At 45.9% G+C, this 15,155-nt stretch overlaps 1 protein-coding gene across 5 annotated transcripts in view; it reads left to right on the forward strand.

Annotated features, from left to right (window-relative positions):
• Positions 1-15,155, forward strand: part of LOC115083950 (gastrula zinc finger protein XlCGF26.1-like) — a 72,254-nt gene that overhangs the window by 19,275 nt on the left and 37,824 nt on the right. For 4 of the 5 annotated variants that reach the window (XM_029588107.1, XM_029588108.1, XM_029588106.1 and 1 more), the window contains exon 2: positions 7,329-7,555. In XM_029588107.1, the coding sequence (XP_029443967.1) occupies positions 7,532-7,555 (24 nt within the window). In that variant the 5' untranslated portion in view covers positions 7,329-7,531. Of the gene's footprint in view, positions 1-7,171; positions 7,238-7,328; positions 7,556-15,155 lie in introns of those variants that run through there. The other variant, XM_029588109.1, reaches the window with a different exon arrangement.

Here is a 15,155-nt window from a genome sequence, read left to right on the forward strand (position 1 = left end):
AGCTCCACCACTGGAGCAAAGGAGGAGACCATTTGGGCAGAGGGGAAGGGGGCTGCTAGAAAACTGTGCTCCAACTGCAGAGCCGAGAGCAGATGCCAGCCCCGCAAAGGGAGTGAATACTTACTCCTCAACATCCTGGCTCTCCCCTGGTGCTACCTCAAACCACAGAGGATTGTGAGGAAGACTCGAGATGGCATGATCACCGGGCTCAGGGCTACAAGATGGCTGGTAGTTACATGATCTCTCAGAGTCATTCTGGGTCCAGGAGACGCTACATGAGTCGTGGGATTGGTGGGCCCAGAATCCACAAGTTGGGCTGTAGTGCAGAGAGTTCAGTGCTCAGAAATTAGAGACAGCACAGCTGCAGGGCCGCTGCTAGCCACGCGGAACAGCTCAGCTGGTGATGGCAGGGAGAGGAAGAGGATGAGAGGAAGACCAAAGAGCCTCCAAATGAGGGCAGACTGGAGAATTCCCAAAAAAGGAGAGGGGAAGGGGGTAAGTGGGGCCAAGGATAGGGATTGGATCAATAGAGCCATCACATGGGTGAGACATGGACATCTGAGGTGGGCTTATTGTACTCCATGGCCAGCAGGAAAGGGAAAAGAGGGTGAGTCAACTGGATTGCTCTCTTTTATACCCCTACCTGCTGGCCAGCCTCCACCTGTGGACCCTTCCCATTAACCTTCCCTTGCATCCTGTAGATGGAAAGAAGTGACCACCACAAGGGGAGCCCTTCCTTGGGTGGTCAATGGCACCAAATAACCCTCACCTGCCCAGATACTCTGACTTGGGGTTCTTCTATGCATACAAAACATTGTTTGAGCATATAAATCATGTTTTATAAGCGTAATGCATGGTTTGTTTGCATTAAATTGTGATTTATGTGTGGTATTCATTTTTTACATACATTTTAAAGTTTACATGCTTTTTTAACTCCAAGTGCATGAGTGAAAAAAGGAGCTTGTGTAATAGGTACTCGGAATTCAATTCAGGGTCTGGATTGTTTTCATTTTCCCTTTGGTAGCTATTGACCAGCTTCTGAGGAAACAGAGAGATGGAGAAACAAGTATTTGTTTTAACCAAAGATATAACTTTATTTATGTAACTTACTTGAGAAAGAAAGTTGTTTCTTCATCAACCATGAAAAGAACATTAAATCAAGTATTCATTAAAAGAATGCAAATGATTATCTTTTTCCCCATAGATAAGCAGACTGAATTATCTATGCTGTCTGGAAGCGCACCATGGTGGCCCGATGTGGGAACTTCTCTTAGAACGTTGAAAGACGTGCTCCTGCACGAATGCGTGGTACCTTCCCGCGCAACTGCCTGCATCGCCTGTTTTTTGCTTTCCCGCGCAGCAAACGGTCGCAGGTTCTTCTCTCTCTCGCCTCTCTTCAGTTTTCTCCTTCTTTCTTGTCTCTCTCTCTTCGCCTACGTGAACCCACAAAAACACATTTCAGTGCTGCCATGGCCCCTAAAGCTCTGGGGTTTAAATTTTGCCAGTGTGACAAAATTATGTCCATTACTGATGGTCATAAGGTTTATTACATCTGCTTCGGGCCGAACCATGATCAGGCATCCTGCCAGGACTGCGGCAGGATGTCTCCTTGGGCCCAGCGTCAGCGAGCCACTAAACTGGCCGAACTCAGGAACTTGGAAGCTTCGGGGTCATATGCTCCCTCCCAATGGTCGACCCACTCTTCTTCAGGTCGGGAGCTCAGGAGGCCGGACCAGTAAGTCACATGGGGCCAAATTCCCGAAAGACTGGTAAGAGGGATCAAGCCACACCAAAGCGGCCTCGGAGGCTGGGCCACATGCCACCCCTCCTGTGTCGGATGCATCATCCGAGGACAGTCATGGAGTCAAAGCACTGATGCCAATGCATCAAACAGTTCAGTGCAAACCCAAAACTGAGTGTCGACCAAAGCACAGAGTCATGGCATCGGACCCTATAGCACCGAAGCATTCCCCCAAGCCATCGAAGCAGACAGTGCTGAAGCACGCAACAATGCCTATGGCGCAACTGCTACCGACCCTGATGCAGGGCAAGTCAAGTCAAAATCCCACCATTCCTCTTTGCACCTGACTCAACAGCTCCATGTGTCGCACAACATAAATAGGAAAACCGTGCACCATCCTTAGGTTTCACCGGAATCTTCACCCTTTCCAACATAGAAGTTTCAGGGGTATCAGATGTGGATGCTTCATGCACTTCAGGTCACTCCGGGCAGCCACACTTCGGATGAGCGTGTGGCTGCCCGGAAGTGGAAAAGGCTTCAGGACCTGGGGTCCCCAGATGACAATACCCGTGACATGAGTCACCTGTATCGTTTTATAGACCAGGTCAGAACACCTAATTCACCTAGAGATGACAGCAAGGAACCTCCTCTGGCCAAGAGGAAGAAGAAGAAGAAGAACACATCTAGGACACCATTGCTTCACACTGCAGCTACTCAATCGATGTCCCAGATCACTGGAATTCTTCAAATCTTTTTCGACACTGAGGTGTCTTCCCAGCTTCAGCAGCCCCCATCTAGTCCAACTGCTATCAGCTCGAAATACTCTCTGGCTTCTTCCCCGCATGGGGAAACCGGGGATTAGATACAACCGAGGGAGGAGGACAGCTCACGACCCCTCAGGTATATTCTTCCCTGCCCTCTACTGGAACTTCGACAGGCGTACTCTCGGATCCTCCAAAGGACCCTCTGGAACCTATGTCACCACCAAAATATCTCTCCTACTCCAGGTTTATCAAGAAAATGGGTACCGTCCTCAACCTGGAAACTAAGAAGCTACCGGACCCTTGGGCTGAAGTCCATGGCTTGCTCAAGATTTTTGATGTTCCAACAGAACCCACAGTCCTGCTCTTACTGTCAGTCCTAGATACTGTTATGGACAGGGCATGGGAGTCTCCGTTCTTGGCCCCTGCCACCTTTAGGAAAATGGATCTCAAATTTAGAATACAGAAGTCGATCCACTACAACATAGTCCAGTTACCACACAGGTCTGTAGTAGTAGAATCTGCCATGAAACGGGCAAAAACACACTTCCGGGCAAAAACAACCATTATCTAGATGACTTTGGGGAAAAAGGTGTTCCAGGGATCGATGCTAAATGCAAAAATACAGTAACACCAATTTTACATTACCCAGTATCTCTACAAATGCCTTTGACCCTGAAGTCAGAAGAAGACCAGGGAGCAGCTGAAAGACCCCAGAGATGGGGCATCACTGACATGGAAGAAGGGCTCCGTCATCTGCTTCGCACAGTTTACGAGGGGTTTGACAGGTCAGCTTGGACATCTGCAGAAGCCATCACATCCAGGAGGATAGCCTGGCTGAGAGTGAATGCCCTCTGTGAGGACGTTCATGAAAAGCTTGTGGACCTATCCTGCAAGGAGGACAGCTTGTTTGGAGACAAGCTCAGGGAAAGTTTCCCAGCTCAAGGAGCAGAGTTACTGGTGTCCTCGCTCACGTCCCCAGCTGAGCAGACACAGCCGAAACTATACTACTCAACCACTCAGAAGCCATTCTAACCCAAGCGGTTGTACAGGCCATTTTCATCATATAGGCCTCCCCCATACCAGCTGCAAAAGTCGCAACAACAACAACAATCCCAACAACTGAGCCGTGGTTGCACCCAGTGCCAGCAGAAATCAGCGCAAAGTGTGGAGCAAAAGACTCAGCAATCTTTTTGAAGTCGGTAATGCCACAGCTGCAGGAAACAATGGGTGGCTGTCTAGCTTCCTATGCTCGGGCATGGACTCAAAGCACAACAGACTGTTGGGTTCTGAACATCATCCATCAAGGTTACCGCCTGAACTACAGATCCAGGCTCACATTACCACACCTAGCTCCTTCCAAAGGCGTGGGAGATGTTCCTCTCCTTTTGCAAGAAGTTCACATGCTGCTCCGCCAGCGGGCCATCCAGGTGGTGCCTCCACATAAACAGATCCAGGGTTTCTATTCCCAATACATCCTTAGCCCCAAAAAGAGTGGGGGACTATGCCCGATTCTGGGCTTGCGAGCCCTCAATCTCTTTGTTCGGTGGGAGAAGTTCAAGATGACTTCCCTAAAAACCATTCTACCTTTTCTGCAACCCAACGACTGGATGTGTTCACTGGACCTCAAAGAAAGATGTCTATGCCCACATACCAATGCACCCCTCTTCCTGGCACTACCTTTCTTTCCAAGTCAACGAGTATTACCAGTTCAAGGTCCTGTGGTTCAGCCTCTCCTCAGTGCCCAGGATGTTCACAAAATGTTCAGCAATAGCTGTGGCCCACCTTTGAAAACAAGGAATAAAGCTCTTCCCCTACCTGGACGACTGGCTGCTCATCGCTCCGAACCTGGAACGGCTGCGCACCCACCAACTTCAGACTATAACTTGCCTAGAGCAGCTGGGATTCATCATAAATTATGAGAAATCTCATCTGGACCCTCTCAGTCTCTACAGTTTATAGGCGCCATCATCAGCACACGCCTGTGCAAGGCCTTCCTTCTGGAGGACAGGATTTGTACCTTCAGGACCCTTGCTTTGGTTTTAAAGAGCCTTTCCGGCCCCACGGTGTGTCAAGTTCTCACCTTGCTAGGTCACATGGCAGTGGCGATATATGTGATCCCCTACACACTTCTTCACATGCGCTGCTTTCAGTAGGGTTTAAAGTCCCAGTGGTCCCAGAGATTCCACCCTGTGTCGAGGGCGGTGAATCTGACTTGTCCGATTGTATTGGTCGTGAACTGGTGGCTTCAACCCAGGAATCTCCACTTAGGTGCAACTTTCCGGACTGCATCCTACCAGATCATCCTAACTATGGACGCCTCCACCAAGGCCTTTGGTCCCCCTCAGAAAAACGATTCCAAATCAATCTGCTAAAACTCCAAGCCATTCGATAAGCAATCCGCGCCTTCGTTCAGCTTCTCCAGCACAAAACAGTCATAATTTACATGGATAATCAGGCAGTCATGTTCTACATCAACAAGGAAGATGGGTCCAGTTCCAAACCTCTTTGCAGGGAGTCGGTGCGAATTCTGGAGTGGGCGCTAGCTCACTCCATACAGCTGCAAGCCACCTACTTGCCCGGCGTAAGGAACATGGAAGCAGACCGGCTCAGCAGGAGTGGGAACTGCATCCGGAGCTAGTGACCTCCCTCTTCTGCAGGTGGGAGTCTTCCGACAATAGATCTCTTCGCCACCAAATGCAATGCATAGCTGCTGGAGTTCTGCTCCCTGTACCCCAGCTCCTGGCGAGAGGCTCAGGAAGCATTTCTGATTCGCTGGGAGGGGTCATTGATGTATGCGTTCCGCCCAATTCTGCTTATTGCCCGCATGTAACAGAAAGGCACAGCAGAGGAATCAGATCTCATCCTCATAGCACCAGTGTGGCCCAGGCAACCGTGGTATGCCTACCTCATGCAACCACTGGTTCTCCTCACACAGGAGGAAGGGACATTTCTTCATCCCATGCAGGACTTCCTTCATTTGACAGCATGGAGATTGAAAGGGAGATACTGAGCCATCTGCCTATTTCACTGGAGGGGCAAGATATTATCATTTCCTCATGCAGTCCAGCCACAAGAAGAAATTATGCAACCAAGTGGTCTAGATTTCACCATTGGTGTGTATCGGCATCTCTGGACCCCTTTCACTCCTCTCCAGAACACTTGCTTCAGTACCTACACTCACTGTATGTGTCCAGGCTAGCAATTTCGTCCATCAGAGTGCACCTCAGTGCCATTGAGGCTTATCACCCTTCCATTCAGGAAGCCTGCATTTCCATGCACCCCCTCATTTCTCGTTTCATGAATGGGGCTTTGAGACTTCGTCTTCCAGTTTCATGACCAGCAATCTCATGGGACTTGAACGTGGTCCTGGAGACATTGATGTACCCTCCATTTGAGCCGATTCAATCTCCTCGATGAAGTTCCTCACATGGAAAGTACTCTTTTTAGTAGCAATAACTTCGGCACGGAGGGTGAGCGAGCTTCAGGCACTGGTGCTCTATGTGCCTTATCTCCAGTTCTACCATGACAAGGTTACTCTTTGGCGCATCCCTCCTTCCTCCTGAAAGTGGTCTCGGCGTTCCATCTCAATCAGATTATAACGTTACTGACCTTCTTTCCACGACTGCATGCTTCCAGCCGGGAAGCTCTACTTCACACATTGGATTGCAAGAGAGTGTTGGCCTACTACAAGAAACGGACTAGTATGCCCAGCAGGCATACTCAACTTTCTTTCCTTCAACCCGAATGCTCCAGGATTGCCAGTAACCAAATGCATACTAGCAAGCTGATTAACTCAATGCATCCATTTCTGTTATTCTACCAGATCAGAGACACTACCTTCAAGGGTAAAGGCACATTAACTGTGCACTGTAGCTATTTCAATCGCACACTTACAGCAAGTACCAATTCAGGACATTTGCAAGGCGGCTACATGGTCTTCCTTGCATACCTTCACGTCTCATTATTGCCTCCATCAACATGCCACTGCCGATGCATCCATGGGGCAGGAAACTGAATAAGGGGTAAGGGAAAAAGTGCGTCCAAGGGCAGGTTAACAGTGCGCTCAGTTTCAGGCCAATACAGTACAGTACAGTGCAATGCAGGCAGTCGCGCGGGAAGGTACTGCGCAGGCATGTAGGAGCACATCGTTCAACATTTTAGGAGAAGTTCCTGCATTGGGCTGCCAGGGGGCGCTGCCAGACAGCATTGGCTAATTCATCCTGCTGTCTACTGAAAACACTGTTTACGGGAAGCAAACTTGCTTTTCTGATTTTTTTTTTTTTTTTTTTGGTAATAAGAAAAACCAACAATTTCCTAATTGCCCAGCCCTTTCCTTAAAGGCCAGACTTTTTGTTACTTGCAATTTTATTCCTTGATAGGGGTCTAATTCCTGAAGTAATCTTCTTTAGATGTATTCTGGTGCCACAGCTTTTACGGGTACACAGCTTGGAACCTGCAACCTACTCAGATTTCCTCTGGCCTTTAGCTATTCTGTCGGTAGCACAGGATTGCTGCCTCCTCTAGCAGTCTATGCAAGACAGAGAAAACCCCACCCGCCTGTTGGCAATATGCATTTATTCCACCTGCAGTTTCTCTACTGAGCATATGCATTGCCCTTAAGCATGGCTGCTTTAAAACAAAGGCATCCAACTGAGCATGCTCTATGCCCTCATCTGTCTGTCTGTCTCTCGCTCGCGCTCTCTCTCATAGCTTCTTAAAGAGATACTCACTTGTAAATACAGTTCATGGGGGTACACTTACGTTCAGTGAACATTTTTTAACTCGTGTTTTTATTATATCAGGTCCTTTCTTTCTCTGCCTAGGTCCCTCTCCAGCTTCCTTTCCCCTCCTTCCTAACCCGGTAACGTTTCCTGCAGTTTCCCTGCATGCATCAGCCATTGCAAGACAAGCAGAGCCTGAAGCCTCCATCCCAAGAAAGAAAGAGAGCATTCCTCCTTATCTGCCATCTTCCAGCTGAGAGAGCAAATCCTCCTGCAGCTCCTTCCCAAGAAAAGCAGGAAAGAGAATGGCTGAGGCAGCGCCTGCACAGGTACCGCAGCTTTCATTATACGGCTGGGGGAGGAGAGCTTGGGGGAAAGGAAATTTCACCACAGAATACCTGCATAAGGGAATATAATTTCTGGAAAGAGAGATCTCTAATTATTATAGAGTTTAAAACAGAGATGAGATTGTTACTATGGCAAGAGTGTTCAAACGGGGGGAGGGAGGGGGAAGACAGTGCTGACTGCTGCAGCAAATCATCATTACATTTTTTGTAAGTTCTGTGCTGAGACTGTGAAGGAGAGAGCCATTTCAAAGGCGAGATCACCAGATCATTGTGATAAGGCAGGCTGGGGTATATACCCTTCCGGCTTTCTTTTACTGAGGGAGGGAGGGAACCAGAAATGATGCTTGTTCTTGCCAAAGCCTATGCTTGTTCTTGCTAAAGCCTGCCCTTGTGTGCACACTATGGAAAAATGCATGCTGATTGTGCAGCTGTGTTGGGAAGCTTCTGTGGCTGCCTTAAGGAGTAATTAGTCCCTAGACCTCCCTGACAAGCTGATGCAGCAATGTGGGTGCTAAAACACTGTACACTGAATATCAGCACACAGTTTTAATGCTCAGATTAAATTTTTTTTAACTTCCAGTAGAGCAAGCTATTGATATATAACCTCCATTGGTTACCTATACACTTTAGAATTATTTACAAGGCCATCCTTACCACATACAAAAATATCCACCTACTGGCTCCCATCGACATACAGATCCCTCTCCAACTACATAATTCAACAAGACCAACAAGAGATGCATACAAAGGATCGCTACAGGTACCACCGTCCAAATCTACCAGACACATCACACTAAGAGATCGGGCATTCTCTACAGCCATTCCACCGTTATGGAACTCTATCCCTTCAAACCTCAGACTTGAAACATGCATCTCAACCTTCAAAAAAAGACTAAAGACATGGATATTCACACAAGCATTCCCGGACTCAAACTGATCTACCTTCCACGCCAATCCTTACCTTCACATACACCATGACTAACCTTCTTGTTTGAATTTTATATTATTTTACACTATCGTTACATGTTTGAATTAATAACCTGTCCTTTCTCTTCTCTCTCCGCCAAGTTCTAATCTCCCTGTTATTTGTAACTGCCTTTTTCCGCACCATTGTTTTAGTTTTGTTTACGATGCACACTTGTTTTAATGTGAACCAGCATGATGGGACTGCGTTCTCGAATGCCGGTATATAAAAACCCTAAATAAATAAATAAATAAATAAATAAATAAATATGCTAATGCATCTGGAGTTTAAAAAATAGCTGGTTGACTTTAAAATGTGCGTTCAGCACAGACTTGAACGCACATTTTAACTCTGGGGAGGGGAGCATCCCCAGGGGCAGATTGCAGGAAAATATCAGCCCTGGGGGATTTTTTTTCAAAACTGGACCACAAGGTATCTGTCTGACTTCCTTGTGCATTTTCCCTGCAGCATATGTTTCAACAGTTCCCAAAAGCACACCAAACTGACCCTTCATAGGTATATCATGTGACCTGGAGCCCGGCAGAATTGAGCTAAAAAATCTCCAACATAAATGTCACATTTTTTCCTAAATAACTAAGTAGTAGAACACACCCTAGACTAGAGGTGAGCAAACGGAGTTGCGTGCCCTCTTCCATACATGGAATCGGTTGCCATCTGCCCGCAAGTCTGGTTACATCTCTCATAATTTTATCTTGGATTCCTGGTCTTCTATTAAAGTCTTTTGCCACCCAATCAGCTCATGAACCAGTTGCCAAGTAATGTGACAACCACACTGCCAGCCAGTGTCAGACACACACAGTCTCTAAGACACAAAGACGCTCACACACGCACTCTAGCTCATAGTGTATGCATGTGTCATAGAGAAAGTGTGTATATGGATATCTTTCTTTGTCATGGAGAGAGACTTCCACACACGCACTCTCTCTTTCTGAAACACAATTCTGTCATTGTGCTGCTGTTACTCGTATGTTCACAATGGGGCGGATTTTCATACTCCGCGAATAGGCCTACTTTTGTTTGCGCTCCAGGGGCAAACAAAAGTACGCTGGATTTTAGCAGATACGCGCGGAGCCGCGCGTATCTGCTAAAAACCTGGATCGGCGCGCGCAAGGCTATCGATTTTGTATAGCCGGCGCGCGCCGAGCCGCGCAGCCTACCCCCGTTCCCTCCGAGGCCGCTCTGAAATCGGAGCGGCCTCGGAGGGAACTTCCTTTTGCCCTCCCCCCACCCTCCCCCCACCCCCTTCCTTTTGCCCTCCCCCCACCCTGTCTAAGCCCCCCCCTTACCTTTGTCGGGGGATTTACGCCTCCCAGAGGGAGGCGTAAATCCCCGCGCGTCAGCGGGCCTCCTGCGCGCCGGGACGCGATCTGGGGGCGGGTCCGGAGGGCGCGGCCACGCCCCCGGGCCGCCCCCGGAACGCTCCCGACACGCCCCGAAAACGCCGCGCGGTTCGGGCCCGCCCCCGACACGCCCCCCAACACGCCCCCTCCGAAAACCCCGGGACTTACGCGAGTCCCGGGGCTCTGCGCGCGCCGGTAGGCCTATGTAAAATAGGCTTACCGGCGAGCAGGGCTCTGAAAATCCGCCCCATAGTGAGTACCCCTGCTCCAGTACTGCCACATGATTATCTAATAACTTTTGCTTGCTGCCAGCCCTTCCCCAGCCTGCAGGTGCATTAACCCTCTCCCTTCCCCATTCCCAGGAGACTCACTGTTTCTACAGCCAGTTGACCCTTTCAGGAGGAAAGTCCAGCCTACAGAAGCCAACACTGCATCAGCACTTCCTCTTGGCTCTCCCCATCCCTTTTTGTGAGTGTAGCTTGCCTCCACTTCTCCATACCGCCCCCCCCCCCCTCCCACTTCATTCCAGTACATTCTCTTTAACTGAGTGCCACAGAGTCTGCAGCTCTGCACTGCTTTCCTACTCTGTTACAGCAGGCCCTAAAACATCATTCCCTGTACATACCAGGATCAGTCCAGACAGGTGGTGCCTTTTCAGTTTCTCTCTGACTCCATCTGCTGGACGGGAGGCATAACCCAGCAGTCTGGACTGATCCTTGGTACTACAGGAACGAAAATTATCAGGTAAGGCCTAATTTTCCTATATATCTGATATTAGGATAACAGAATAAGCCAAGCTGATATAGATCCCTACAAAGAAACTACACGCTAGCAGAATACCTCACCTCAGGCACACATGCAGGACACTCAGACCCTCACCAGATACAGAATAAAGAGACAATAAAGTTGAACTAGAAATGTGCAAACAAAAACTGAATTGGAAACCATAACAAGACAGACTCCGTATGCAGTGCAATGATAGAAAAACAGAAACATCACCATTCTTCATTAAACATCAAACAATAAAATCAAGATATGATAATAGTAAAGCCATACTCATAAAAAATAAATATTTCAAAGCAGCTGATGAATTAGATCATTGATTAATTAAAAATCTATAACATTGTTTTTTTCAAAACAGCAGACACAGCAAATAACACCCAATAATTAAAATGAAGGCTAAAAGAATCCCTTGCTATTCATACCTGTGAACTTTAAATTCCAGTCACCCTCAGATTGTTATGGATTAGTCAGGGACTGGAGGTATACACAAACTTTCTTCTCTCTCTTTTATATATACACACTTTCTAACATATATATGCCCCAAAAAATTTAGACAAAATCTCAAGACTTGGCTTTTCGCACGAGCCTACACATGAACCCCCCCCCTGCTTGTTACTCCTTCTCTCCACACCCCTCCCCTGCCCTTCTCCTCGCCCCTCAAACCCAGAACTTTTATTGTAAATAATTTACTTGTATATAATACTTGTATATAATTTTTATTGCTTATATCTAACCATGTTATTACGCTTATATATTTGTACAGTATTTTCCATTTTTCCCCCCCTTCTTCCCACCACCCAGTTCCCTTATCAGTTTCATTGTAAAGCCCTGTTGGCCAGGGCTTTGTTACATGGAAACCGATGTGATGTTTGCTTAACAAATGTCGGTATACAAAAAAATTTTAAATAAATAAATAAAATAAATATGCTCATTCTCACACAAACTCCCTTATATTTTCACTATTATGCATCGCAACAATGGAAAAACAGAAACATCATTCCTCATAAAACATTAAGCAATAAAGTCAAGAGAGATAAAACATTCCCTGTACGTACCCGGATCAGTCCAAACCATGGGTTGAGCCTCCTGTCCAGCAGATGGAGACAGACCAAAACTGAAAGGGTATCCTATATCAGGACAGAGCCTACCCTGCAGCCCTTCAGTATTTGTCTGTCTCCAGCAGATGCCAGGCAGCTCACCCTGCGGTTCCCGTTAGCTTGCCTTTTCCCTGTAGGGTTTTTTTTTCTGTTTTCTTCTTTCTTGTGGGGCAAGTTCAAGCAAGTATTTCTTCTGTAAATTCTCAGTAAAAAAAAAAAAAAAAAGTCTTATTCAGATTGTTTTTATTCCTCTGTGTTAGGGAGACAGATCTGTCTCCCTCGCTCTTGGGGGGCCTAGGGGGGCTTGCCCCTTGACTTGGTCAGCCTAGGCTCCCTTCCTGCAATTTATCACAATCTGCTTGTGATTTAACTACTCTGAACAATTTTGTATCATCTGCAAATTTGATTACCTCACTCGTATTTCTTTCCAGATCATTTATAAATATATTGAAAAGTAAGGGTCCCAATACAGATCCCTGAGGCACTCCACTCCCTTCCACTGAGAAAAGTGTCCATTTAATCCTACTCTCTGTTTCCTGTCTTTTAGCCAGTTTGCAATCCACGAAAGGTCATCGCCACCTATCCCATGACTTTTTACTTTTCCTAGAAGCCTCTCATGAGGAACTTTGTCAAACGCCTTCTGAAAATCCAAGTATACTATATCTACCGGTTCACCTTTATCCACATGTTTATTAACTCCTTCAAAAAAGTGAAGCAGATTGTGAGGCAAGACTTGCCCTGGGTAAAGCCATGCTGACTTTGTTCCATTAAACCATGTCTTTCTATATGTTCTGTGATTTTGATGTTTAGAACACTTTCCCCTATTTTTCCTGGCACTGAAATCAGGCTAACCGGTCTGTAGTTTCCCGGATTGCCCCTGAAGCCCTTTTTAAATATTGGGGTTACATTAGCTATCCTCCAGTCTTCAGGTACAATGGATGATTTTAATGATAGGTTACAAATTTTTACTAATAGGTCTGAAATTTCATTTTTTTATTTACTTCAGAACTCTTGGGTGTATACCATCCGGTCCAGGTGATTTACTACTCTTCAGTTTATCAATCAGGTCTACCACATCTTCTAGGTTCACCGTGATTTGGTTCAGTCCTTCTGAATCATTACCCATGAAAACATTCTCCAGTAGGGGTACCTCCCCAACATCCTCTTCAGTAAACACCGAAGAAAAGAAATCATTTAATCTTTCCGCGATGGCCTTATCTTCTCTAAGTGCCCCTTTAACCCCTCGATCATCTAACAGTCCAACTGACTCCCTCACAGGCTTTCTGCTTCGGATATATTTAAAAATGTTTTTACTGTGAGTTTTTGCCTCTACAGCCAACTTCTTTTCAAATTCTCTCTTAGACTGTCTTATCAATGTCTTACATTTAACTTGCCAATGTTTATGCATTATCCTATTTCCTTCTGTTGGATCCTTCTTCCAATTTTTTTTTTTTTTTTAATTTTTTATTTATGATATTATTACACTTAACAATCAAAATAAACATGACTGAACAGGAAACAAAAAGTTAGCCTTTCTCCATATTTCAATATTATAACAAACACAAAAAAATTCCATCCAAGTTACCGGCTAACATCGTAGTTCTCAAGATAGGGGGATCCAATTCTCATGAGAGCTCATTCATAATATAACATTACAGAAGAATTAGTAGTTGGACTTACTACTTAATTAAATAGAACAATAGCTTACTGAGGTGAGGATACATCAGGAGGATTTATTTCTATGTTGGGAGTCACTCTATCTGATATAAATTTTACAAGTTGGGATGGAACATAAAATGTATAATTAACTTCTAGGTACCTTATATTACATTTACAAGGGAATTTCAGTTTAAATTTTGCTCCCATATTTAAAACCTGAGGTCTCATCAACAAAAATTGCTTCCTTCTCTCCTGTGTTTTCTTCGCTACATCAGGAAAAATTTGTACCTTCATCTGAAGAAATAACTCTTTTATATTTCTGAAATACATTTTCATTACAAGATCCCTATCTGAGTCCAACAGGAAGGAAACAATTAATGTTGCAGGTTGGGCCAAGTTAGTGTCCGACGTCTCTAGTAATTCTGAAATATTTAAGGGGGAAAGTATTCTAAATTCCTGGTCTTCAGCAGGTTTTTCCTTCCATGGTATCACATAATGAATTTTTGTTAATGGAGGCATTATCTGATCAGAAAATTTCAATATTTCTTGAGCGTATTTCACCCACATATCTCTTGCTGAGACCAATGGAACCTTTGGAAAATTTATCAATCTCAGAGTTTTCCCCCGTGCTTGGTTCTCCATATTCTCAAGCCTTTTATCTAGGATTTGGTTTTCTTTAATCAAATTTGTGTATAAATCTTTTAAATTTCCTATATTTTTTTGCACCGAATCCATTACACCTTGTTGTTTAACTTTTTCTTCTTGTAGGGCTTTAACTTGCAAACCCAGATCTTCAACTTTAGTTACTACAGGGTTTAACTGGAGAAAAATATTTTCATTCAAAACTACTAGCGTTTCCCAAATTGTACTTAAAGTTATATCAGGAGGTCTCACCAATGGAATGAGATTTCTTCGTAATTTAACTTCTTTCTCCGAATTATTTCCTCCTGAAGTCATCCCCTCTCCTCGCGCTGTAAACCGCTCAGCTCCTCCGATAGCCTCGGGCTCTGCCGCGGTGTCTGCTGTTAATTCTCCCCCCGTGCTTCCAGGGCTAGTGACCTCATCAGGTCGCGTCGGAGTCGACTCCCGATGGGCCTCCCTGACCTCCGCGGGGTTTGCTGGCGGTGTTCTAATCACCGGGGACAATGAGGTCTCCAGGTCCCGGAGCGATTCTGTTGGAATAGGGCTCTCATGAACCAACTCCTGCGGGCGTCCTCCCGGCATGGTAAGTCCAGGCACCACATGTGCGTCCATCGGTCCAGTTTTGGGGGTTCCTGGGGGGATCTCTACCGAGTCCCTCTCCTTGGCCCTTCTTTTCCGGACCGAATGCGGCATTTTTCAAGGGGAAAAAGTAATTTCAAATCCACAATTGCAGAGCGACGCCTCTGTGGTGCTGCTACTCCGCCATCTTGGATCCCCCTCTCCTTCTTCCAATTTTTGAATACAAATCTTTTGGCTAAAATAGCTTCTTTCACCTCCCCTTTTAACCATGCCGGTAATCGTTTTGCCTGCTTTCCACCTTTCTTAATGTGTGGAATACATCTGGATTGTGCTTCTAGGATGGTATTTTTTAACAATGACCACACCTCTTGCACACTTTTTACTTTTGTAGCTGCTCCTTTCAGTTTTTTTCTAACTATTTTTCTCATTTTATCAAAGTTTCCCTTTTGAAAGTTTAGCACGAGAGCCGTGGATTTGCTTACTGTCCCCCTTCCAGT

Source organism: Rhinatrema bivittatum, chromosome 2 (assembly GCF_901001135.1).
Source record: "Rhinatrema bivittatum chromosome 2, aRhiBiv1.1, whole genome shotgun sequence".
Lineage (NCBI taxonomy): Eukaryota > Metazoa > Chordata > Amphibia > Gymnophiona > Rhinatrematidae > Rhinatrema > Rhinatrema bivittatum.